Raw genomic sequence first — 26,926 nt, forward strand, 5'->3', positions numbered from 1 at the left:
ATTAAAAGAATAAATTTTGTTCATATTTCTGTCGTTATAGTTTCCGGTTTTTGTAGTTATAGGTTAAAAAGACTTGGATTATTTATTCACTTTCAGTACACGTTTAGAACTAGATTTACCCACATCTTGTTACAAATGCTAGTCCGCAGTAAATAGCTTCGGTGGGAACAGCGTTCTAAAGGTAAAGTAGACTTCAAAGTTTATTGATTTCATAATTTCATGCCTTTAATGTCTATTTTTGTGATAAATGAACTGCAACGATCCGATTGGTAAGTCATTCATTTAAGATTTGTGGAAAGGGACTTAATTTTAACGTCGATGATCATGAAGTCATTTCAACAGGTGTGTATCACTTGCAGGTATTTTCTAAAACTATGCTGTACTGTACCAACGTAATTTTGGTCAGTGCAAGGTTTTATTTAGAATCGTCGAAAAGTGACTGCCTGATTGATATTTTATTTAAAATGTACTAAGAAGCACAGCTGTATACTCATGAACAGGTGTTACAATTGCATATATACTTTAAATCAATATGTGTTAATGATGAGATTTTAATTTTGTCATTTTTTTTCATGCATTAATGGATCTTTTATAACATTTTAAAAAGAAACTTTTGAATATTATATATTTTCCAGACATTATGGTTCATGTTTCTAGTGAATAGTTAACTTTAACTTTGTTAAGTAGGTTTAATTGTTGTTGAGAGTTTTTCTTCTTTCTTGGGGGGTGGGGGTGGAGTGTGGGGGTTGATGAGGATTTTTGTATTTTCCATCTCTGAAAAAAACTGCTGTTAGGCTTAAAATAGGGTCAATTATTTCGCTTTTCCATTACAAAGACCGTTACTTTTCCATAATGGTGGCTCTTTGTTTTTTCATTGATTTTTTGATTTGTCATATTTAACAGACATAATAGAATTGCAGGACTACTGAATGGCAGTTAGGATTCTTGTGTTTGATAGATATTTTATGTGTGCTTGCAAAATTTAGCTTTATAGTTCTAGTTTTCCATTCCATTGTATAAGAGCTGAGAGACAATAGATTAACTGAATATGGTTGGTTGATTAATATTGATGGGAAAAGGATCTCTCTTTTTCTTTAAATCTTTATTTTCTCTTTGTTATGTGGTTACAATTCCTTGATCCATAAGTATTTATGAAAAAGGTATTGATAACATGCCACTCCTCGGTTCTCAAAATTTAAGCTGTTTTTTCACTTATCTTTCACAAAGAATTCTACTGACATTTTCTAATATTTGTTTCAATCATGCACATTGTATGGTAAACCTATACTCGTATTCAATTTGAGTCATTCATGGGAATAAAATTTTATGCAGTTAAATTTATTTGTCCAATTGTATTTTTCATTTTTAATTCCTTTCATCTATTTATTTAAATAATTTCGGTTGCTTCCGTTTATTTGATCTTAAAGTATTAAGTTTCTAAAAAGTAATCTCAAATTATCAAATAAATTTAGTTCGGAAATGGTTGCCTGCATTCTGCTATAGAATCTTGAACACAAAGGATGATAGGCCATGGTACAAAGATAAATTGTGCAAATCATTTCATTTTCTCATAACCACCTGTTTGTTTACTGGCTGTAATTAGACCATAGATGTGATCTACTGGCATATCAGAATTTAAAACATTGATGAATGACCCATGAATCATGAAAGAATGGGCTTATACATGCGTGTTAAAGATTCAAGATATTTAAACAAAAAGAAAAGGCTAATTTTCAAAAAGATTAACTCACAAATGACTTCATTTATGTTTGAACGTTTTGTGTTTTTAAGTCAACTTTGACACTAGTTAATTTATGGAGTTCATGTTGGTAATATGATACAGGAACTGAAATTTTTCTATTGACACGGTTTCAATCCTTTTGATAATTGGTGAATATAACTTTCAGTATTTTGGGACTGCCCCATTATTATAAAAAATCTTATGAGCAAAAATTTGAATTCATATTTCTAATAAGAAATTCTTGATATCAATACATATGCAACAAACTCTTTATGGAGTTTTCACAGCACATTTATGATTTATTTCTATAAAGTTTGATGAACAATGGAGCAATTGTAATTTTTTGATAATTTAAAAAGGCTGAAGAATGCAGGGTTCAAAGAAAATCTTGATGGATATTATTGGTATGCAAAGCTTTTGGCTATAATAGATTCGTTAAATGAGGAATGATTTCAAATGTAGTCTTGGATCAGAAAACCTATGATCAGTTTTGAAGATCACACGTATAGGTGGACAACTGATTACAACTTCAAAAAAGACTGGATAAGTTCTGTGGAATGACGGTTGAATGGTATCTGAGGGTAATTGTTAGTAATTAAATTTTCTGTGTCAATTCATGGGAAGAGCAAACAAGATAAGTGTATTATTGGGGGAATCGAGGCAGCATTATCATTGTTTATCAGCGAGCACCAGTTCATTTCATTTCTGTGACCTGCGGTGATTTGTTGACAAGTTTCTTATCCTGTCCATGTTACGTAGGTATACTGCTTGGAGGGATGTGTATAAACAATGGAGAGACATGGAGGGAGGCCGGGGTTAATGAGGTGTGTGTATGGGTTTGATTCTCAATCTGTCAGTCTCGGCACTGAGAGACTTTTAATTAAGTTTGAATTCATGTTTTAAAGTACTCATGTACCAGCTTACAAAGACATAAGTTTCTGTTTCATTGTATTATTTTACCAAGTTTTTAAAACTATCATCACCTAAAGATCTTTCATATAAATAAAGATTTTTTAAACAGTGAGTCGTTTTATTATTTGATGAATCTGATAGGACCACACGACAGTACTTCATGGATTGATAGATCTACTAATTGTGAGTGCATTTTACATAAAAATGTCATTTAGTACAAAATGATGATGTTGTTGATCAGTTTTATTAATATTTCTGTTAAGGTTGAGTGTGTTTACTGTAGCCTTACATACATTTTGATTGTTCACTGGAAATTGTGTGTAACCTGTTAAGATTCCTGCCAAATGTTTTGTTAATACACAGGCAAGTCTCTCTGATCATTGGTGCATAATGTGTAATGTCATAAATAATGATCTAAAAAACATTGATTTCAGTTAATCCAGTGTCGCTGTGTGTATTTATAGAGAAATTACATATTTGATGAATAGTTTATGCAGAAGTTATGAAATATAATGATTTAGAGAATTTTTTTTGGAAAATTTTCATTTTTACATGTAGCATATAATGGTATATCAATCACTGAAAAAAAAATCACTTGTGACATTATGGTGGGTTATATTATTTCAAATTAGTAAAAGCAAGTTTTCTTTTAACAAATAAACAAGGGAGCACTGCTATAAATGGTACAATGCAGTTGTGAAGTCAGGACTTAATTCATTGATGGTTTTTTTTCTTGCGTTAAAATCATTTATTTGTTAACCTTGTTCAATTGGCATCAGATCAATCCAAGGTTTGGAGATGATGGATGGTATGAGTTCATGCCTGATGTCTCATTGTTAGGCCGTGTAAAGCCCAGTTTATTCATTTTCCATTCTTTAAATGGCACAGAATATATTGCGAGTTGGTTCCACATTTCTCGGTTGTGCTAGGAGAAAAAGGACAAAGAGCTGATCCTAATCTGGCGGGTGTTTGTGTGACGGTAAATATGTGACGTTTGGTGATTAAAACGTTACACATATCGTGCTGCGCATTAAGATTTGTCAGCTCATCAAGATTGATGTTAGATTCTCTCTCTCTCTCTCTCTCTCTCTCTCTCTCTCTCTCTCTCTCTCTCACGTTTTTAATCATACATGTGGTACAGCATTCTAACTTATATTTTTTTTCATCTCTCATTTGTACTTTTGTACTTTTATCAAACCTAAAATGGATGTATAAATGGTGTATGTCCTTTTATGGCTCAACAGTTAAAGTCAATTGATTTGTAACTTTTTGCTGACCGATACAAAATGCATACAAGGGTGTTCCATTTGGTTGATGGGAAAGTCCATTAATGTTAATTTATGAGGTGCCAACCATTAGGACTTATCTGTATTACTGAGACAACTGGAAGTGTAAGATGGACAGCTAAGCATGTAGAACATTGTCAGAATATTTCCTATGACAGACTCTGGTCTTTACGACCATGATAGGGCTAGGCTATTTTATGACCCTTTTATGTCTGGGGTTTTATTTAGATTCCTATTTGTGTTATGCATGATTTCACAAATCAAGCAGATATAATTTTTACCACGGGAAGGTTAATATTCATGGTCTGGACATGACCTAACATCCAGGACGTCATTATTTTCTCTTTCATCAAAAACGCATAACAGTGAAGGTAAATCAAAATCACTGTGATTTTTTTTCTCGATTAATTGTTAATTTTCTTTCACATTGTGTAATTATTTGTAATTCATTAAGAGGATTGTAAGGAAATGTGGGTTTTAAAATGTGGACAAAAAAATTCTATTAGGTAAGACTTTCTTTTAAATGGTTTTTTAAATTGCATGTAATATTAGATATGAAATCATATTTGAATGAACGGAATCGGGAAAGAATTTACCGTACTTGTGATCTAGGGTGCGTTAGTTCACGGTTTTTTGTCACCACAGATCAAGTTCAGCAATATTTGTCAGTGGTTTCATATTCTTGGTAAGGTTCCGACAAAGTCCTATAAATTCCACTGTATTTGACACTTTTGTCATTAAGTAATATGATTACCGTATTGTTTTGACCCTCCATGTAGCTTAGCCTAAGTCATCTTGTGTATAATTAGGTAATTCTAATCCTATTGATGCTCTACAGGAATCTATTTAACTGGAATTCTGGTATTCATACCTCGATCCCGATTAATTTTTGTCTAATTCTGTACAGGCTAATACTTGTAGGTTTTTTATCCCCATAAAAAAAATATTCAAATTCTTTTAGCTTCAATAGACCTTGTCATTATAAAAGAAATGATTGAAATGCTCTGAGAGTTTAAACAATTGACAAAGGTTATGTTTGTTTTGGACCATGAGAATTGCAGATTTTTTCGAATATTTGTGAATTCTGTGCATGCAATTATATGCTTTCGGACTTCAAGAAAAAAAATTCCTTCAGGTTGCTTTCACTGCTTTTTGTCATAGAAAGGTACTTGATTGAATTAAACAAAGTGTTTGATCCACATACTACGATTGTTTGATTTTTAATAGGAATGATTTATCACACACTGTTCCTGGTAAACAATGGAAGAAAAACATGCCACGTTTAGGAGTTTTAAACGTGTTTGATTGAGCCAGATGGCTTTGTTATAGAGCTTTTGATGCTATTTACTACTTCCTATGTGAATTAATCTTTAAATCCATCAGGTTTGCATTTTGTGCTTACAGGACCATGTGGATATGAGAGCTAATGAACAGACCCCCAAAGAATTCTACTCCCCCGTGCAAATATTTCGGTGGATTCTTGAAGCATGATGGCCTTAGATGAAACATAATGTGAGCCAAGGAATAAAATACAATAAAAAGAAAACACAAAGTGCAATGTAAAACTGGTTGACCTGTTTTTTTAATCGGAAATTATTCTGTGATTGTTATTGTGTTATTTTTCTGACTTTGCGAAAATGCGATAATGAGGGAAGAAGAAATCGAGACGGCCATTAAGGTGGTGGTGGTTGGCAATGGGGCGGTGGGCAAGTCCAGCATGATACAGCGCTACTGTAAGGGGATCTTTACCAAGGACTACAAGAAGACCATCGGAGTGGACTTCCTGGAAAGACAGATCGAGTGAGTTGACCTAGAGAGAATAGCTTTCAATCAGTATAGAGTATTAGTTTGTATGTTAGTAAGCAAATTCTAGTCTGTCATGAAGCTTAATTGCTCAATTGACTTGACACATACAAAAAAGCATTAAAAGTACTTAATATTAATTCCCATTTCTAGAGTTTTAAGATATTTTGATGGTAAATACAACTTCACTTATGCAAATACCAGTATATATCGAGTGCACCGGGTACTTCCTTATCACAATTAAGGTCAAAGGTGAGAAAAAGACATTTTTTGTCTTATGTACTTGTGTCAAGGTCAGTATCTGTGTACAAGGCCATTCTCTTTTAAATGAAGTATGGATTCAGAGAAACAGACCAATAAAATATTTATAAATGAAAGTGATTGGCTTACAAAAGTTGGTCTAAATAATATTCCATAGCTGATAGAAAGAATTCAAAGTTCCAGTATATTATTAGCTCACCTGAGCTGAAAGCTCAAGTGAGCTATTCTGATCACATTTTGTCCGTCGTCCGTCTGTCCGTCCGTCTGTCTGTCCGTCTGTCCGTCTGTCCGTCTGTCCGTCTGTAAACTTTTTACATTTTGAACTTCTTCTCTAAAACCGCTTATCCAATTTCAACCAAATTTGGCACAAAGCATCCTTATGGGAGGGCGAATATAAATTGCAGAAATAAAAGTCTGATCTGTATTCAAAGCGGAGAAAACCTTGAAACTGTAGAAAAAGGGGGGTGCATTTTTAAAAATCTTCTTCTCAAGAAGTACCGAGTTAATCTTAACGTAATTTAGCATAAATCATCCTTAGGGAAAGGAAAATATAAATTGCAAAAATTATAGGCGATTTCTGTTCCAAATTTGAGATAATTGCGAAATTACTCGTTATTCCATATATCGTAGACTGGCAATTCATTGCGATAGACTGGTCTTATGACAGGCATCGCCAGTCTACCGCATCTCGAAAACGAGGTTCTTTGTTTGAAGCTGGCAGTTTGTTGTGCAACAGTTCACGTGCGAATATAATCTATGAAACATGGAAATAACATTGGTGCCGATTATTGTGAAGTAAATTGAGGTTAAATATTTCAACGCGTTGTCATTTTCACTTGTGATGTTGGTTTTAGCTTGTTTTCATTTTTTCGTTTCATTTTGCTTTTTAACTTGGGAAACAATCGCCTTGTATTTGGAACATAGACTTCGGTAAATGTTTACCTGCGAAAATGATAAAATCTGATGCATTAACAACGTACTAAAGTGCATTTCCCTCTGTTTTTATTGTTTATTACTTAATTTTCTAATTGTTCCAACAAGGATCAAACAAGTGTGTTGGTGTTAGCTTGTTCGGATTTTCGTTTCGTTTTCATTATTTACGCTTTTAAACCTGGAAACTATCGTCTACAGGTATTTCGTGATTTTTACGTATCAATTCAAACAGATACTTCAAACAGTTAACTGTTTACCTGCGCAAATTAAGCAAAATCTGATGTAGGGGTACTGAAATACAATTCCTTCTATCGGTAATTCGGCATTTTCTTTTGCGTAATGGTAGATTAATGCAATAGATTTTGTTGAGATGCTCGACATTTTCTCGAGTTTATTCAGTTTAAATAGAGTTTGATATCGCCGACGGAAATATGTAGGTATATACATATATATATATATATATGATTCATTTCGAAAAAATAAATTGTGTTCTTTATTTGTTATAGTGCATGTTTCTTGTGTTTAATTGTTTACAATTTCTATTTACTAACCATATTTGAGTGTTAAGCTTCGAATTATAAGCAAGATACAAAGATTTGCTCACAATTCTATGTTTGTACACAGATCTTAAAAACTAAAGATTAAAAAAGTAAAAAAATTGTCAATATTTATTAAGAAAATGTTCAAAGTCTGTTCTTCCAGAAACCAACTTTAACAATTTATTGTATTGTAAACTTAATCTTTTTAGCTCACCTGAGGGTGGGGCCACAATGGGGGGGGGGGGGGGGGGGGGGGTCGAAGTTTTACATAGGAATATATACAGTATATCTTTAAAAATCTTCTTCTCAGAAACTAATCAGCCAGGAAAGCTGACACTTGTGTGGATGCATCCTCAGGTAGTGTAGATTCATAGTTTTGAAAATCATGACCCCCTGGGGTAGGGTGGGGCCACAATGGGGGATCGAAGTTTTACATAGGAATATATACAGTATATCTTTAAAAATCTGTTTCTCAGAAACAAATCAGCCAGGAAAGCTGACACTTGTGTGGATGCATCCTCAGGTAGTGTAAATTCAAAGTTGTGAAAATCATGACCCCCGGGGGTAGGGTGGGGCCACAATGGGGGATCGAAGTTTAACATATGAATATATAGAGTAAATCTTTAAAAATCTTCTTCTCAGAAACTAATCAGCCGGCAAAGCTGAAACTTGTGTGGAAGCATCCTCAGGTAGTGTAGATTCAAAGTTGTGAAAATAATAACCCCTGGGGGTAGGTTGGGGCCACAATGGGGGATCGAAGTTTAACATATGATTATATAGAGTAAATCTTTAAAAATCTTCTCAGAAACTAATTAGCCAGGAAAGCTGGCACTTGTGTGGAAGCATCCTCAAGTAGTGTAGATTCAAATTTGTGAAAATCATGACCCCTGGGGATAGGTTTGGGCCACAATGGGAGGTCGATGTTTTACATAGGAATAAACAGAGTAAATATTTAAAAATCTTCTTCTCAGAAACTAATCAGCCAGGAAAGCTGAAACTTGTGTGAAAGCATCCTCAGGTTGTGTAGATTCAAGGTTGTGAAAATCATGATCCTCAGGGGTAGGGTGGTGCCACAATGGGGGTCAAAGTTTAACAAAGGAATATATAGGGTAAATCTTTAAAAATCTTCTCAGAAACTAATCAGCCAGATGATTCTTTATAATTATTAAGACTTTGGCCCCAGGACAATTCTTTGGCCTCACGAGAAGGTTCAGAGTTTGATGTACGTTTATATCCGATATATAAACTATTGTTAAGGATCTTTTTGAGAACTGCAATACTCAACATATGATATGACTATAAAATCATCCTGTCAGAAAGGGGACTAATGATTATAAACATAAGAATATCCAGGGGAAAATGGATTTTATTTATACAGGATCTACATGTATTATTGTACATTGTCCAGATAGTTTGTATTATGACTCCATAAGCTGATTTTATCATACCTATTGTTCCTCAGGTGAGCGATGTGGCCCATGGGCCTCTTGTCAAACAATAAAATTGATCCTTTTAAAAATTGATGTTTTTATCACTATTTATAGATAAATTTAGTAATTTAAAATTAAAAGTTTATAATAGATGGCCTTGATCATAGAGAGACTCTTCCTGATAGTTGGAGTTTGTACTCTTACAACAAAGTGCAAACTAATACCCGGTAATTATGGAAATAGTATGCATGTGCATTTCAGACTTTTGCATAAATCATTTTATCGAGTAACATGATGGATGGAGTCCCATGTTTATGCATGAATTATACATCACTTCTCTCAAGTACTCGGCTAATCACCCCCTCTCTGGAATACCACATTACAGTCAGTTATGAATGCGCATTGTTTCTCATGCTTGTTTGTTCAAATCATGACTGTCAATATAAAATAAGCTCCAAATTTTTAAATGATTGAAGAGTTTCGTGTTATATTTTCTAAATGATGATTTTATTTTTTTTTTCCTTTATCTCCACACACCCATAAGATATGGATTATGCAATAGTTATTTCCTAGGAATTCATTTCAGTGTTAATAATGTATAAAAATTGTCTCGAAAATCATTTATTTACCTGTATGTTAATGCTGTTCATTTCAAAGATAAATAAGAAAATCCTGGCAATTTCAATCTTTTCTTTTTTCTTAGCTCACTGACTATCAATTGAATATTGGATTGATTATCTGTGATTTTTTTCTGTTTCACTCTTTACGTTTCCTTTAATTAAATCACATCACATTACCGAAATGGCCTATTAATGGCCATTTCCAATTCAAAAATGGTCTGATTATCTTGAGACAATGATGTGATATTTCTTTTTTCTGTTTTAATTATCAGGGTCAATGGAGAGGAGGTTCGATTGATGCTTTGGGATACCGCGGGACAGGAAGAGTTTGACGCCATTACCAAAGCCTACTACAGAGGTAAAGGCAAAAAAACCTAAATGCAAAAGCAAATTCGATCCTTGCTGTTATTCAAAAAACGCATATTTGTTTGGGATATTTGGGAGAATTTAATGAATACATTGTATGAGATTGGTACAGTGAGCAAAACTAAGTTGAAAAGAAATGACATCTTGAAAGATCATAAATGTGTACGGTAGTAAAAAAATTTTTTTGGAAGTTGAAGGGTATTGAATTCTTGATTACTTATAATTGAGATTCTTTATATCCATAAAAGAAAATGAAACAGGTCTTAATAACAGATATCTGAATATCCAAGCTCCAGACAAGTGTGTTTAACTTATATAGTTTGGAAAAGTCAGAGTTTTTATTGCAACAAATTTGACATAGATATTACCTTATAAAAGAAAACATCTTTTCACAAAATTATCATTGATGTTCTATCAAATCTCTTTTTACCATTGGCACATTCTATATGAATCATCCCCAGTGAAGTAATTTTTAAAAAATATATATATGTACCAAAGAACAGGGTATTGTAGGAATCTTGATCTTAAGTTTATGAATGATTTGTCTATGACGTAGATATGGTCTAAGCTCATACAGCAGACATCTTTGGAAACGCAGTTTATAAAGTTATAAAGACTTCATATTTTACAGAGCACAATACAGTATCTTGTGTTCAGTCTGAGTCTACAATGGTTCCTCTACTTCATTTTGTAGCACCATTGACTGCGTTATGCCCAATGCATTCTAAACTGTATAGAGCAATTCAACATTTATGAAGTACCTTGCAGTTATTTTTCTCTGATTCTTGTATTAGAGGCATTCAAGATTTGGCTTGAGGGGTTTGAATGACAATCAAAAAAAGAACTATTGAAACAGGTACCTCATAAAATGCAGAAACATTTGGGTATGGGTTGTAAAATGTTTTATCGCTCGACCAATACAATACAGATTACAAACAAAGCCACAAAAGACATCCCATGTACTTATTTTCTGGTCCCAGACATCAATTGCCCGGAATTGATTGAATTTTTTCTGTTTATTACAAGGAAATGGCTTCTTATTGACACAGACTGTTCACATTGAAGAAAGTGCTCCTCAAAATATTTGGCTAAGGCAATTATGAGAATTTTCATTACCTATATCTACCTGTACTGAAATTCAAAGAAAGGCCTGAAAGAGCTACAATGACCTTAGAGAAATTACATACTGTGCCTTTTAAATCACAATGAAAATACATACATGTACTCGAGAATTATCAATGAGAGCAAGAGTCTTCGGAGAAATTAGAAAAGATTTTTAAATCTCCTGAAATAATATGTGGTTTTGAATAGTTGTTGAAAATGTTGTGCCTATGTGGCTGAAGAGTTTGGAACAATGAGGTCTGAGGAAGTCGTAAGGACAAATCTGATTGGTTATGCAAGATTCCGAAAATATCAAATTGGAAAATCTGATTGCTTATATAAGTTTCCAAATATCAAATCTGACAATCTGATACTATCTGACCTGATATGGTACCAGTATCATAAAGATAGCAATGCGATCTTTAACTAAGCCAGCCAGAGGTATTCTGGGTATTGAAATGTGAGGTTTAAACAAAGCACTTAGCTTATCTCATCTGTATCGTCCTTACACCCAGGACAGTATGTGTTGTCCCTGACTAATGTGTTGTTATACCAAGAGCTAGACTGATCGACAGGGGGAACAATGGGAGAAAAAAAAATGATAACTAGTTTATTGATCCATCGAACCGAGAATATAAATTAAACTATTAAAAATTTGATATTGATATTTCCTTAACTCTAGCTACATTTTAGTACCGGTATATTATACACGCCCGAGAAACAAAACTGTTTGATTAAAAAATAAATAGGTAAAGTCAAGATAAAGAATCGAAGGAATTTTAATCTGTAAATTAAAATTCCAAAATTGGGCAGAAACTCTGCAAAGGGCTACTATTCTGTCATTCTCCATGAAAATGAATTGCCTGTGAATTTTGGTTTACTGCCACATTCCAATGGAACATAAGGAAATATAGACACATTTAAGGGACTGGGGTAATTTGTTATTCATTAAATCTTCCAGACTTTATGTAGCCTAACATTTGTAGAATTTTTGCAAGTCTTTTTAGATGTTTACAAAGTCTGATGTTTTATGGAATGTACATACATGTACTATTATTTGATGCAATGGTGCTTGATTTGAATTTATTGTTTAACTCCTTTGACATATCTTCTCTTTACTTATATACATCAGTATGTATTATCTATAGGTATCATAGAAAAACACAAGCATGTGAAATCAACATCACTAAAACATCAATAAAAATACAAGTATATATCAACCTACACTGCTCATGATATACACTAGTAGTGGTTGAACTGTAAATGAAATGTTTAATGTTTAAAAAATCATGTATTTTTCATTCGCTAATGGATTTTCAAATTGGCAGACATACTGTGTGTCATAAATTATTTCCATGGGATGTCTTATGCAGATGAAAAGATGTAACATATTTTATTATTTATCATTCCATTTTTCTAGGCGCTCAGGCTTGTGTGCTAGCCTTTTCCACAGTTGACAGAGATTCATTTGAAGCCATTGAATCATGGAAGAAAAAGGTATCTACTGAGGGATATTCCTGTTTTTTATGTGTTTGTCTTCTTGAACCATGCCACAATGAGCATCTGCCTCTACACGCATTTAAATGGAAATGTTTTGTAAACAGGAATTTAAAGTCAGGAGTTTGAGAGCGTAATTACATTGCAACAACTTGAAGATTGTTGGTTTGTTATTTACAGTTGCAGAAAAATGGGGATTAGTTTTTAATACCCCACCAAAAGAATCTTTTAATGATGACATACTTAAATCGTGTAAATACTTGTTGATGGTGCAGAAAAGGAAAATTCATTTTTGGGGCAATTTATATTTGTTTGTGAATATTTTTTGTTATGATCACAGATACATGTCTTGGATTCAAGTTACTGATTTAAAATTTATGGATGACATCACACACACCTATGTATACAAACACAGTAATTTATATAAAGTGGACAAAATACCTCAAATTAAGATAGCATTATTGAAAAATCTTAAGGCAATATATAATTATGATTCAAGGAAGAGGTAGTGAATGACATGTAGCTGCAATAATGTAGCCCTCTCACGATTTTTTTTTTCGGTAATCATCAGATATAAAAATTGGAGAGGGGTACATTATTGCAGCAAATGACATGGTGCTGTGGTTTATATGGATGAGAATATTGATGAGATGATATCTCAAATATTTATTCTATGCGCTAGACATTTTAATTTGTTTAGAATTTATTCACATTAGATTGAAAAAAAATGTGTGTAGAATATAAGCACATTTCAATTTTAAGGAAATTCAAATTGTACTAGACAGAACATCTTCCTTAGCCTAGGGTTTTTGGTCCACTCCGCTTCCCGTAATGGAGTTTATGGGGAACAGACTGGACTGAAAACCCTTGGCTGCTAAAGATGAAGACAGAATAGAGTTAAGATTAATTGAAAGTTGTATAGGTATGGTAGATTAAGTCCAATTTATCCTAGATGCATGTTATGCAGCTATAATTACACAGTACTGTAGACTTTCTGATTCTTGGTTTTTCAGGTAGAGGACGAGGTGGGGGAGATAGGAATGGTCATTGTCCAGAACAAGATAGATCTAATTGATGACGCTGTTGTGGAGACGTGAGTAATGTATTCAATGGTGCAGCTAATTAGAGAAAAAGAGCATCACTTTATTTGACATAACTAATCAGACATTATAACTTCCTTCCTCCCCATCTAAACCCTTTTAATAATGATGGAACTGTACGAGTATTTTAGAGGAAGGCATATTGTGAATTATTATGTTCCAGGCATTAAAGTTTGAATAAAGGAAATGGATTATGGGCATTTTTAATTGATTTGAATTCTTTTGATTGACAGGGAAGAAGCTGAGGCACTTGCTCACAGACTCCGCCTCCGATTTTATCGGACGTCAGTCAAAGACAATCTCAATGTAGATGAAGGTATGATAATTACAGTCAAACCTTAATATCTATCCATCAAGAAAAAAACTTAGATATCCTAGGATTCTAGATTTTGAGTTTAATTAAATACATAAAGCAACAGTGGTTGACTCTTAACTCACTTTGACATAATCACACTACCAGTATTCAAAATACCCACTTTAACTATGAATTTATGTTCCCCATCCTAGATTATGAATTGATACTTAGTTTTAAGGTGCCTCACTACACCTTGAAATAGTTTCTCAAATCAACAGAAAATTACTTGATTATGATAGAAAGCATGATGGATAAGAAGTATACATGTCAAATAGGCAAAAAAATGTGTAATTTTAGATAAAAAATGATATTTTCAAAAATGTCATTCAGTAAACATGAACAAAAGCCCCTGGTGGATTCGAACTCATGACCTGAGGTTCACAAGCATGATACTTTAACCACTGAGTTATGGTGATACACATCTGAATCGGTTGATACAAACAGTTTAACAAAACATTTAAATCGCCATCTTGTGACGTAGTGTCTTAAAAAGTATAAGTCTCGGTGTAGTGAAGTACCTTAATATGTAAATGAACCCATTTCCTAAACACATAACCTTTTCATAATCTGTTTAGGATTCTGATATACACACTCACCTTCTGGGTTCTTTTTCCAGTTTTCAGGTACTTAACAGAAAAGTATTTGTTTCAAATTAATTGTGAGGTGGAGGAGGAACCTTATAATCAACCAAAGATTACCATAGGTCAAGGTCAGTTGTTTGCAAGTCAGTTACACCAAATTTCAAAGATGAACATTACTTCAAGTTTGATGTGTACATGTACTTGATTCATCTTTGATTAAAGAACACAGTTTAGTGACAATTTACCTTGTTTTTTACCAGAACAGAAAGTAAAGGTTGAAATGAATGAAGACAAATACATATTTTTTATGATGTCAGATTCCAAGATTTATCTTCTGGTTATATTTATTTGATATGTTAACCATCAAATCTGTTCTTTGTAGGTTTGTTAGAAGCTGAAACGAACAATCATGTGAAGGACGCTAACGGGAAGGACAAAGCAAATGGCAAACTGCCAAAAAAGAAACCCAGAAATCGTGCAAATGACGATCCAGATACTATTAAACTAGAGCCCAGCAAACGGAGGACTCGAGGCAAAAAGTCTGTGTTGCAGGCTGCCAAGTGCGTCATATTGTAGCAGCCAATCAGCTGTAGAGTTCTTGTATTCATATAGAGTGTGAATTCCGCCTTGATTGAGCTTTGTTGTGTGTGTAATGAATGTGTGTTCCGCATCCAGTCAATGATCCAGATGCCAGATAAATGCACTGCTGATCCATATTGGAGGTGTTTCTGGATTTATACAGAAATCTTCTTGAGGATTTTTACCTATTAATCAGTGGAAATTACTTTTTATGTGTAAAACGTTTTTCTTGAGGAGAGATTTACACAACATGTGCACGCTGCTTTTTTGCTGCAGACTATACTAGTTTGACATTTTTTGTATACAATGCAAGATGCTTACCATGCTACCGGTAATTGTAGCTATCTGTGTGGTGAGTGAGAGACACACTTTTTTCCCCAATGATTAAGTCAATAGATTGGTCTATTATTATCTACTGGAACATATAAGACATGAGTAGATTTGCAATTGGTTATTGAATTCAATTTATTCAGCCAATGAGGCAATCTATCTATGGAATATTTCATTCTCCAGGTAGAATTTAAGAGCATGTAAAATATATTTTAAGATTTCAGAGCTAATTTTCTTAAGCTGCTGAAATGATATGTTTTGTTTGATTCAGATTATTTTGATCAAGAGTTGATTGGAATCAACATGTTGTTGACATTTTATTTTGAAGATATATGGTTGTGAGAAGTTATTCCCCCCTGAAATTGTGATTTTCTTTCATTTTTTCTCCATTTTTATTGAACCAAAAAAACCCTGTGATTTCTCAGTTGTTATCAATTCAATATTTTCAAAAAATACCCTAGCTTTTATATCTGGCAATTCTTTATTTTGTATTTTTCTGCCATGTTTGCTCCCCCCCCCCCCCCCCCCCTCTCCGAATTATTCATTTCCATGCTGTTTTCAATTAATCCTAACAGGAATATCAGAAGCTCTTCACAAATAAGACAAAATTCTCAGGTGTTTCATTATTCATGATTCATAGCAAAATGAGCACATGTATTAGGTAAGCTTAGCAATATGATTCGGGCATTTCCCACATTTTGTAGTGGAGAAAAATTTCCTTTTCAAACAAGTCAAAGTACAATTCAAAATAGCTAAACTTCTTTCAAGGGTAATTAAGGAGAAACTAGAAACAGTATTACAATTATTATTTATATTCTAAATGATATATTTGTATATATCATAGACAGATATATAACTTCCCTATAGGACAGTTTTTAAGCAGACTGGTTTTTCTGGTAATAAATCTGTCATATGCATTCACATCTCCACTCTCATCAATGTTGAACAATAAGCATGATAAAATGATCGATGGTTTCTACAGGTACAGTTTTTGGAAAAATCTGCAAGTCCCTTGGGGAAAAATCCCATTTTTAGCTAATTTATTCTAGTTATCTGAAGAAAGCCAAGTTTGCAGGAAAAACTGATAAATTTCAGATAAAACTTAGTGAAAAAATAATCTGTTTTTTACATGTACATCACTATAAAAAGGTTTTGACATTCTCCTGTGTGTAGCTGGTATGTGGTTTCCACGAACTTCCCATTAATGAGTGATTATATTTAGTGGGGGACCAAATTCCATGCAATAAAACTCATCAAACCCCCATCAGTAAAAACCATCTTCTTGGCAACATTGTAGTGCTATATTTAAACAATGCAGGGCTTGTATAGTGTTAGGAAGGTGTTTGAGCATTCAAGGGGCACTGCATTATAAAGTTAATACTTGTTTATAGTCTAAAGGTATCTGAAGCAAGTGTCATATTTATTGCAGCTGCAGTGTTCAAATTGAGTCTCGTCTTTTTTTAATAAATGATTTGTTTTTCTTACTCAATAAAAACTGTATTTCCAGTTGTGAAAAGATCTGAACTTAAAACTTGATCTGTATATTTATTATTTATTTATGGTTGTACAGTAACTACCTATTTATTTTTTTGGGGGGTAACAAATACATGTAATTTTTATTTTTGGTTTGAAAAATTTTTCAAACAGTTATGATGGAATTTGTGATACAATATTATATAGATCTGTGCTTTTATTCTATACATTTTCAATATACACCCTCTTCTAATTTTCTATGAACATTCTTTTTTTTAAAAATGCAAGGAAAGGGACATCTTTTTCCAAGTTTTACTTAGTTTTGAATGAGGTCCTTTCAATCATATGAAAATACCTGCAAGTTATTTGCTGTAAAACGTTATAGCATATACTTGTACAAATATACAGGAAATTTTCTTAAATTGAACATTTGAACAAATTTTCAAAACCATAGAGCTCAAACAATAGATGATGTAATAATAAAATAGACATCTTGATTAGATTACTTTAAGAATTATTATAGACTGTTATGAATCAAATTTCTTTCTATCATTGCTCAATGTACATGTATTGCCACATCATTTTTATATGGTTTAAGATCCCATTTCCCCTTTATGATTTGATGCATGATTCCATGAACAACCTGAATTGTATACATGTATTATGAACACCATTCAAATAAATATTGCCATTGGAAATCTGTGAGATTTTGTGATGTTATTAACTGACTTGTTTGCATTGAGAAGCAGTAGATATGATGTTTCAGTTTTTATGCAAATACAAAAGCTCAACACTAAAATAAAGCCAGATGTATTTGCACACTTAGACTTAAGGGAGTGTACAGTATGTAAATCATATACCGGTATACAAAAAGGATGTACCGGTACTTCAGGATTATAAATAGTAATTACTCCATTTAAGGTACCCTGACCTTCTGCCAAGAGAGACAACTCACTAGGTTGTAGGTAATGTACACAAGGAATTGTTTAACCTGGTTATAGTTTTGCCTCATTCACTCATATTGACAGTTGTCAAATCTAAAAGGGGAGCCATTTCAAATTACAAAGTTAAAGCTGTTGAAAGACAGCTTGGTAAAGGTAAAGTAAAAACTGTCAGATGCAAAATGTTTGCAAGTGTGATTGGGTAAAAATACAGGTAAATGTAAACAAAATTTGAATATAATTTTGATAATAACGAGAACATTAAAATATTGAATCAGAAGACCTGAGAAAATCTGCTGGTACTGTACTTAGTTCTTAGAGAACTTCATAAAAGCTACAAGAACACCAGTTACTACAACATGCACTGTTTACTGGGTAGATACATACATCTTCAGAAAAGACCAAACACTCTATTTGTCTTCAAAATTTTAATACATGCATCAACAAAATCACATCATGCATAAAATAATATTGTGGGTAAATACTTCACAAATACTAATATAACATTGAGTCGGACTGTATTGATTAATACATTACAGCTAATTTCATTCATAAACTAAATGTGTTTATAAAACACAATACCCCATTTCAGAAAAGTATCATGGATGAAATTTTGAGCAATGGCTTCTTTCAATAACCTTGACATCCACTAATGACCTCTGACCTTGACATGTAAATTCAGTGAACATTTACCTCTCTCTCTCTCTCTCTCTCTCGTATACTTCAAAGATATGGACATGAGGATAAATTTTAAAAACAATTTGATTGACCATTACTTTATTTATCTTTAAGGGAAAAGGAAAACAATACAACAAGTAACAATTGTAAGTGTAGGTGTGTTATACACAATACATGTGCTCACAAGATATTTCTTTTCATTGTGTGCAAGGGAAATATAATAATCCTTTCCATCAATCCTACTTCCCTCCTTTAAAGCAAAAATTAGAGAGAAAAAAAAGGATGCAATTCAGCAGCTCATTTTCACAGGTCTAAATAAGGAAAGGGCTAAAGAAAATTGCTTAAGACAGAAAGTATGTTTAAGACCAAAATACACATAAGCAATGTCTAATTTGGAGATAATTGTACATGCCAGTATTCATACATGTATATAGCTGCAGACTAGCATATAAAACAAGTCAAAAATTTACTTTTGAGAAAATGCTTGGTTTCAAACATGTGATTGTTGTAGATTCAAGCAACTTCAGGAAACGAAAATGTATCATATATATATATATATATATATATATATATATATATATATATATATATATATATATATATATATATATATATATATATATATATATATATATATATATATATATATTTATTTATTTATTTATTTATTTATTTATTTACAATAGAAACAGCCATGCAACAGATATTTGACTAGGTCATGGAAGCTTTCAAAATCTATTCGCACCTTAATAAACTGGTGGCAGAGTAACTTGAAAAAGACAGTCATTGCCATCTTTGCCACCCCATTATCTTAATATGAATGAGACTCAATATAATGTGAAAGAAAACTTTTTTTAGCTTTATATCACCTCAAACAATGAATATATACACAGCAAGAGGGCCACTACCTTATTAAGTAGACTTTTAATTTTTTAAAAATTACGGTATTGAAGTTTATAGAAACAATAGTGGGTTGTACAGCACAACTGAGATTACAAATACTTGCCTACTTAAAGTAATATCACTTTGCCATTTTCCTGGATATATGTCATAAGAAGCAATCTATATTTAAACAACCATTCATAATAAATTTTATCCATTCAAATCTTCTGATGGTGAATACGTCTCCACAAGACATTCAAGCCTTTTTCTGATTTTCTTCTGGTCATCAATGTTACACTCAATAATCATTCCTTGGAAGCGATGATCTATATGAGCTCCCACTGGTTCAGAGAGGCAAGCATTAAGGTAAGCCTTAGCCCTGTGGAGGGTCTTTTGAATGTCAAGGTTGAACTGCTGTTCAATTTCATGCATAAGTTTATTCACTTTGTTCAGAGCTGTTTCCTGTTCCTCAGTTCTCGGTGTAATGATTCCAATATCTACTGTAAGACATCGACAAACCAGTCTCTCTGCCATGGCTTCAATTTCTTCAACTAAAAAAGTAAGAACACAAGTTCAGTAAGTCAATAATGTTCTGTTATTTTCAAATACTCTTTTATCCAAAGAATCAAGTCTAAGTCTACCATTCCGCACTTGGTTGTCTTCAAAATCCTCTTGGGTGAAAATGACAGTTACTCTTTAAAGAATTTGATATACTAATACACAGGAGTTTGCAAAAAAAAAAAATCATATACATATAAAAGTTAGTTACACGGGGAGTGATTCTTCCTTGGATATACAATATTTTTGTTACTGGTATTTTTCTACACAATCCCGTGTGAATCATCATGCAGCTTTTGTGGAATTTTCTAGATTTACACCTGTAATTAACTGACATTCATCTACTATTATATAGCTAAGTCTAACTCGCGTAATCTGTGAACATTTCCTTACCCTCTACCTCTGGCATGTTTCGGTTATTTTTATCTTGGACATCTTGTAACATTGACAACAACACTTTCTTCTCAGCCTCCAATTTAACCGCATCTTCTCGCAATTTTTCAACTCGTTTTCCGATTTCGTCCAAGCATTTCCAAACAAATGGTCTTGAATCTTCCTCGCCAGATGTTCCAACCATGACAAACTGGTTGTTGTGTTTCATTTTCTTGCTCATTTTGTAAGAATGTGTTTTTGTTCGGCTGCCTACTTTCTGTTTGCAATCCCGAGCCCGATTCTAATTAGTTCATTCCACTATTTTCTAGAATTTTCCCAAATTCTATTTCACGTCAATCCTTTGTAATAGAAAAAAAATTGTGATTTTTTTTTCAATTTTTTAAACTTATAAAATAAACTATTAACTTTTTTTTAAAAAAAATATATATTTAATATAATCGATCTATGGTTTAAGCCCAGGCCATGAGTTCAGCTGAAATATTTCCACATATAGCCTAAATATTACTGTACCGGTAGTCATGCTGAAACATCTGCACAAAAATGTTTGATAAATGTTTTTGACTTGATATGCCTCATAATTTTGGAGGAAAATTAAAAATTAAAGTGTTTTTTAAATAGATTTTCCAATATACTTAAACTGATCATTGCGTGTTTTGTAATCTCATAACAATGTAAAATGTTTGGGGTTTTTTCCTATTCCAAGAAACCATGTTTTACATAGTTATCTGCTACATTAACTCTTTCTTCCCATTTTATAAATGAATAAATTGATTTCAAACAACCAGTTAAGGCTTACTACTCAACTCCACACCTCTTAACAATCTTGTTTTACCCCCCAAAAATTACACAAAAATTTTCTTCTATTTCAAATACCAGTACATTTAAATTCCAAAATGATGCAAACCTCTGTGTACTAATTTTATTGTCTTTTTATATTACATGTACTTAATTAAGATTAATGGTAATCCAACAATTTTGTATCCAATTGTTTTGAAAGAGCAATTCTGCATTGTTCTAAGAGTTGAAACGGGGGAAAAAAAAAGAAAAAGTGGAGGTACAGTGTGTATATGTATATAAAATTAAGAACTGTCCACATGAAGGTCAATTTCACCCTTACTTCTTACATAAAATGAATGCAGAGTTAAATTACAACTAACACTAAGCCAAAGTCAACTTCTAAACATGACTACACTTTTTTAACATTAAGAGCTGAAATTCATGCAACTAGCTGATTAAAAAGTTTTATAGAACTTGACTGAAGATCAAACCTTTTAAGCAGATTAAATTCCTCAATGTTCATGTAGATTTCGATATGAAAAAAAATACAAGGATTGTACCAGGATATATTTTTAAAATTTATTTTAATATCATAATTGTACATTTTGTCAAAGCATTCCTATAAATACTTCAGATCTTATCTTCTCAATCTAAGAAAGAAGGCATGTTTGCATTCCTTCGAGTCTTCTGGGTAATATTTGTCATAAAAGTCAAGAATAAATTCCTCTGGCTTGAAGCCAAACTTTTGGTACATCAGCATGGCAGAATTTGTGGCAGACACATGCAACGTCACATCTTTCCCCATACAAGTCTGAAAATAGAAAGAAAAAATGTGTTAAAGGGAGGTAACTCTTTCATTTTTCTTCTTCTATATACCATAATGATTATGGTTAAAAAATTAAAATATTTTCCTCCATTTAATTAGAAATTAAAATATTCCACAATATTATAGATAGTTTTTTCTATTTAAGAAATATATCAATATAGATACACGCACTTACTTGTATGAGATGATAAAGCATGAACTTGGCAATGCCTGCTCGTCTCCACTCTGGGTGAGTAAAGATGAAGGAGATATAAGCTTCATTGAATTTAACATCTGGGACCATAAAAGAGAACCCTATAACAATCTTCCTATTAAAAAGAAAAATAATAAAAAACATTTAGTCTGTGTTTCTATGCTCATTTAAGAATTTATTTGCTAAACATGGTCAAAAGTAGAAAATATTTATCATATTTCCAGTAAACCTGGTGCAATATCAAATATAAAATCATGTACAAGTACTTGTATCACAATTCATTCTGCACTACATATGTAAAAGTATCTTTCATGATTTAAATCCACAGATTCTCACCTGAACAAAACAACACAGCTGAAGTCAGGATACTGTAGACATTCAGATACTGTGGATAACAAAATATCGCATTAACTGACTACCAACTTACTTAATGGCATCTTGGTGGGAATTTTTCATTTTGTTGAATAATCTTAAATCAAATACAAAGTATTCTGTTTACATTGTAAAATAAATTATTTCTTGCATAAAAAAGAATCCTCTTACAGAGAAAAGCATCTTCTTTATCTGTCATTTACCCTAAAATACAGTATGCATGGGATAGCATGTAAAAGACAACTACACTTACAATCAATCCCAGGCCAAAAGAACTCCCTGCACAGCGTGTTGAGGGAGGGGATATGTTGTGGACGGACGTAGCAGTAGTCAATGGGTGGGGGGCTGGACGGCCTCCAGTCCTGCTTGTCTCTGCAGAAAGATGATGCACAATACAATTTTTTTTCCTTCCAAGTTATTTCTCTAGGTAGCAAATGCCAATCTAGTGAGTTTCTTCACTTAATAGTGCTCGAAAAAGTTGTTTTTAATTCCATAGTGAAAAAAAATCTATTATATAAGGTAACATACCTCACTGAAGTAGATAAAAGAATGAAGAAACTCAAGCAATTTGTTCCTTTGAATGTCTTTTACTAATCATTTTAAAAGATGTAATGTGCAATGTGTTTTCATTCTTTATCATACCTGTGTGGATATGCCTTGATTTCCTCTAATAATCTCATTTTCAGAGGGCGTGACTCATAATCTCTTCTAATAAATGGCTTCAGCATTCTGAAATTACAAGTTTCTTACCTTAAACATTTAGACATACATTTATTTATGGTAAGCTTGTAATATGCAATATGCATGCATGTACATGTACATTAGATATCTATGTCAGTGCTTTTTCAAGTTTATAACACAATGAAAATTTAAGTGAATTTCTTATGCACTGGTACATGTATATGTACCAGGTATTAAAGACCATCTACAAGCATGTACATTGAATAATTCTACATAATTTAAAAAAAAATGAACTAAAATTTCAAAAACAGTAACTCCTTTTTATCACTGTTTTGCTCTCTGTTTATAAAGATATAAAATAAATACAAGTGAAATCTACAAGTAGGTATTTCAACCTGGACGTGTAAGGACTCCGAATACTGGTCAGCTGATCATCATCCGTACCAATCAGGCGATTGATGAAGGAAGGCTGTTGAAGCATGACCATGTGGGAGATCGCTGGTGCCACCTTAAACGATTGAAGGAAGTAACTAACATGTAAAATCTTAACAAAATCTTGACAATAAAATCTGACAAGATTCAGGAAAAGAACTAAATTGTTTACCTGAAACCTATCCAGCACCCTGGCTTCTCCAGATGACAGGTGTGATGTGGGGACCCCTTTGGGGTTATATTCTTTGTTTTCCTGCAACAACAAAATCTGATCAAAATTTCTTGCAGAGAGGGACAGGTTAAATGTACGGTAATTCTAATGCTGCTTCAGCTTTAGACTCTTGATACATTTTAGTGTTCATGTATTGGTACATGAAAGCATGTTCTTTTTGTTTTACCTCATTTTCCCATGAATCTCCCCAGAATTTTTGAGCCAGCTGATTCATCTGAGCATCGGCATCAAACACTGGCAGTCCCCTCTCTCTCTGTTGCTGTAGGATATTAGAATTCTACAGTGCCTTATGTATCACAACTTATAATCATAATAATCAAATCAAAGAAATTCATAGATTCTTTTGCATTTATGTGTGAACAAACTTTTCAAAGAAGAAATAATATTTGAATGATCGCTTATACATGTACATAAAGATCAAATAATGGAATGCATGCTAAATATCAACTACTGGTAATTAATGGCCCCTCCTGCCTAAACTGCCTCTGAAGAACTACAAGTACCTGAAGTGTAGGTTTACCTGTCTCACGATCAGTTTGCGCCTTAATCGATGCAGCTCAGGAGGAAGTGGTCCTTCATCTGCAGCCATGTTCATTTTCTTCAGCAACTGTCTCTCTTCATACAAACTCATCAAATGCATCCTATTGTTTTCAAAATCAAAATATTTATCTCATACATCATTTCATATACATGTATTGCATATTGACATATCAGATGAACAAAGTGCCATGGATGAAAATTTTTTATTCACAATACTTTGTTAAATCTGATAAGTTCAATATGTTTCAAAACTAAAGACAATGAAATATACATTCCATGTAAACATAAATACATTAATAATCTCTTTGCTGTAACTGTGTTTCATTGTAACCTTTGCATAATTATGTTTGTTTACACCAAAATACAAAAATGAGTAACTTTAACCCCCTTCACAATATCATTTAAACAAATTAGTCTCGCTGGCCCCTCCACCCTATAACTTACTTCGGAGGAGGTGGCTCCAGATTCTCCTTCCTCTCCTCCTCTTCTTGCCCAAGCCTCCTCCTCTTCCTATGTGAGGCTCGACCCAAGGACTGAGAAGAGGTCCCAGGCTTTTCTTCTTCCTCAACCTCCTCGTCCTCAACCTCCTCTTCATTACTGTCACTTTCTGACTCCGAGTCTACAACCGAGTCCTCCTCCTCAGGCTCGAGCTTGCTGCTGTCTGGTGTTTGAGTACGCTGAGTCCCAGGCTCCTCCTGCTTAATAATCAGTTGTTGTGGTTCTTGTTGCTCCACATGTTTATTTGGGGCTTGATATGTCTGTAATGAGGGGGTCTGTGTATGTAGGACAGGGGGTCTCGTGCCAGGATCTGTACTGTTTGATTTGTCTGAAATAGAAAGAGAAATGGAAAAAGGTCTCAAAAAAACAATTCTTGTGACTGACTCATTTGCGCATAGTCTAAAACAAATGAGGCATTAAATAAACAGCAAGACATATACTCTAAAATATCAAAAATTTTCTTGAGCCTAAATAGAAGTTGGTCTAGAAAATTTTAATGATAAATTATTCATGCTAATTGAAATAACACTTTGTCTGAATAAATACTTCACTTCACTTGTTCATGTTCACATTATGGTACCAATGTTATCTTTCTTTGCCCACATAAAAATAGGTTTATTCATACCATCCACAGATGATACAGTGCTGAGGATATCTTGTAGGGTAGGCGAGTCTTCTCTCTGCATTGGAGATTCAGGAGGAGGAGTTATGGTTCCTGGGTCAATCTCAAAATCACTCTCCGACTCCTGGTCATCGGACATCAACATGGAGGGCAGACTTGCTAAAAACGAACAGTTACATGAATTGATGTTTAACATTTTTGTTTTGGGCCAAGCTAGAATGACCTCCCTATCATCAAATGAAATGCAATTATTCTACTGATTCTGCTCAAGTTATAACAAAATAAAGTATTTTCTCTTTCATAACATCTGAAACATCAAGTCCATCACACAATGATTAACTTGTATGACATTTGTCTTGTCATACAATGACATTTGTATTTCTTATGGATTTTCTCTACATTGTCACTTCAAACTTTGAAAAAACTTTGGCCGTTGTTTACCTCAAAAATCTAGTTTTGGATAAAATAAAAACTTCAGAACTATTGATAATAAATAAGAGCAAGTTAATTATACCATTTGGTTTAAGTTCCTGTTCTGTCAGCCATGAATCTGTCCTCGTGCTGCTTGTGTAGGAGAACTGGCTGTCCTCATCCACCTCTTTGAAAGATTCAGACAGGCTCCGAATGGAAGTACTGCCCGAGGAAGCGATAGAATAAAAGCTGCGATTGGCCGATAGGTTTTGACTTGTATCCAGAGAGTCTGAGGACTCCTGTTTGATCACTATAAAGTCTGGATCCTGTCGGAAAAAATTATGTCCAGTGAACTGGGAGTTACTGTCCGAAGCCTCACTCTGAACTGGAGAAACCCCTGGAGTTGTAGACTTTGATCTCCTCATTTCTTTAGCCTCCTTCAACAAGAATCATCATCATCATCATCAACATCATCATCAATATTTTAAAATATTGAGTTGTAAATGCACTTCAATGCAAGACTCAGTATATCCAACAGATACCTTTACATCAACATAATAATTTTTAAGGATTTGCATGAAAAAATATTAATGGGAATAGAAGAATTTGGTGATTCTTTTAATGTCCCACCAGTAAAGTTTCTCTCTTGGCCTTGAGTTCCATGGCTGACTCTATGGAGGTCTTTCCTCGCCTGCTCCTCAGCCCCTCGACCTTTAAGGTTGTATCCAGTACAGGGCCCCTCCTTCGGTTGGACTTTGGGGTGGATACTGGGGTGGTGGTCACTATTCAAAGCAAACACAAGTTAATACGAACTCCACTAAAATAATCTAATAAACTTACCGGTAGTCTTTACATGTGGAATACCATGTTCTTCTGTTTTCAGGAAAATCTACCCAAACATAATTTTCACCTCACATGCAAAGAATTTATGAACCATTTCATGAATTTACATTATAAATTATGCAGTACATGTATATCCATGC

General features: G+C 33.3%; 3 protein-coding genes across 7 annotated transcripts in view; 1 reads left to right on the top strand and 2 right to left on the bottom strand.

Moving 5' to 3' along the window:
* Positions 1-89: 89 nt before the first annotated feature.
* LOC128165386 (ras-related protein Rab-23-like) lies at positions 90-17,609 on the top strand. 5 transcript variants are annotated; one of them, XM_052829869.1, is made up of 8 exons: positions 90-181; positions 5,344-5,739; positions 9,798-9,883; positions 12,413-12,489; positions 13,503-13,582; positions 13,823-13,905; positions 14,561-14,653; positions 14,908-17,609. In XM_052829869.1, the coding sequence occupies exons 2-8, from the start codon at positions 5,585-5,587 to the stop codon at positions 15,099-15,101; spliced, it is 768 nt and encodes a 255-aa protein (XP_052685829.1). In that variant the 5' UTR covers positions 90-181; positions 5,344-5,584; the 3' UTR covers positions 15,102-17,609. The 5 variants fall into 5 exon arrangements, with proteins under 5 accessions (XP_052685829.1, XP_052685833.1, XP_052685830.1 ...); XM_052829873.1 differs by lacking the exon at positions 90-181 and adding an exon at positions 245-269; XM_052829870.1 differs by lacking the exon at positions 90-181 and adding an exon at positions 2,281-2,565.
* A 1,822-nt stretch (positions 17,610-19,431) lies between these two features.
* Positions 19,432-20,637, bottom strand: LOC128166893 (BAG family molecular chaperone regulator 2-like). Its single transcript, XM_052832345.1, has 2 exons — positions 20,360-20,637; positions 19,432-19,959 (listed from the first exon to the last, which is right to left on the bottom strand). Exons 1-2 carry the CDS (start codon positions 20,577-20,579, stop codon positions 19,619-19,621), a joined length of 561 nt encoding a protein of 186 aa, XP_052688305.1. The 5' UTR covers positions 20,580-20,637; the 3' UTR covers positions 19,432-19,618.
* Positions 20,638-21,701: 1,064 nt separating this feature from the next.
* The window catches only part of LOC128164796 (uncharacterized), a 33,664-nt gene continuing 28,439 nt past the window's right edge, over positions 21,702-26,926 (bottom strand). Inside the window, exons 28-40 of the mRNA XM_052828794.1 lie at positions 26,574-26,725; positions 26,047-26,380; positions 25,536-25,691; positions 24,857-25,238; positions 24,393-24,513; positions 24,039-24,131; positions 23,813-23,893; positions 23,604-23,716; positions 23,170-23,256; positions 22,781-22,899; positions 22,492-22,540; positions 22,138-22,270; positions 21,702-21,947 (exon numbers count right to left, since the gene is read on the bottom strand). Coding sequence (XP_052684754.1) covers positions 21,774-21,947; positions 22,138-22,270; positions 22,492-22,540; positions 22,781-22,899; positions 23,170-23,256; positions 23,604-23,716; positions 23,813-23,893; positions 24,039-24,131; positions 24,393-24,513; positions 24,857-25,238; positions 25,536-25,691; positions 26,047-26,380; positions 26,574-26,725 — 1,994 coding nt within the window. The 3' untranslated portion in view covers positions 21,702-21,773. The remainder of the gene's footprint in view (positions 21,948-22,137; positions 22,271-22,491; positions 22,541-22,780; positions 22,900-23,169; positions 23,257-23,603; positions 23,717-23,812; positions 23,894-24,038; positions 24,132-24,392; positions 24,514-24,856; positions 25,239-25,535; positions 25,692-26,046; positions 26,381-26,573; positions 26,726-26,926) is intronic.

Source organism: Crassostrea angulata, chromosome 10 (assembly GCF_025612915.1).
Source record: "Crassostrea angulata isolate pt1a10 chromosome 10, ASM2561291v2, whole genome shotgun sequence".
In the NCBI taxonomy this organism is placed as follows: Eukaryota; Metazoa; Mollusca; class Bivalvia; order Ostreida; family Ostreidae; genus Magallana; species Magallana angulata.

Excerpts from the sequence above, each read along its gene's own strand:
- LOC128166893 (XM_052832345.1), bottom strand. The coding sequence starts at position 20,579 with ATGAGCAAGAAAATGAAACACAACAACCAGTTTGTCATGGTTGGAACA. Across the intron at positions 19,960-20,359 it reads AAACATGCCAGAGGTAGAGG|TTGAAGAAATTGAAGCCATG; the intron begins GTAAGGAAATGT and ends TTACTTTTTTAG.
- LOC128165386 (XM_052829869.1), top strand. The coding sequence starts at position 5,585 with ATGAGGGAAGAAGAAATCGAGACGGCCATTAAGGTGGTGGTGGTTGGC. Across the intron at positions 13,906-14,560 it reads CAATCTCAATGTAGATGAAG|TTTTCAGGTACTTAACAGAA; the intron begins GTATGATAATTA and ends TTCTTTTTCCAG. Across the intron at positions 14,654-14,907 it reads AAAGATTACCATAGGTCAAG|GTTTGTTAGAAGCTGAAACG; the intron begins GTCAGTTGTTTG and ends TGTTCTTTGTAG.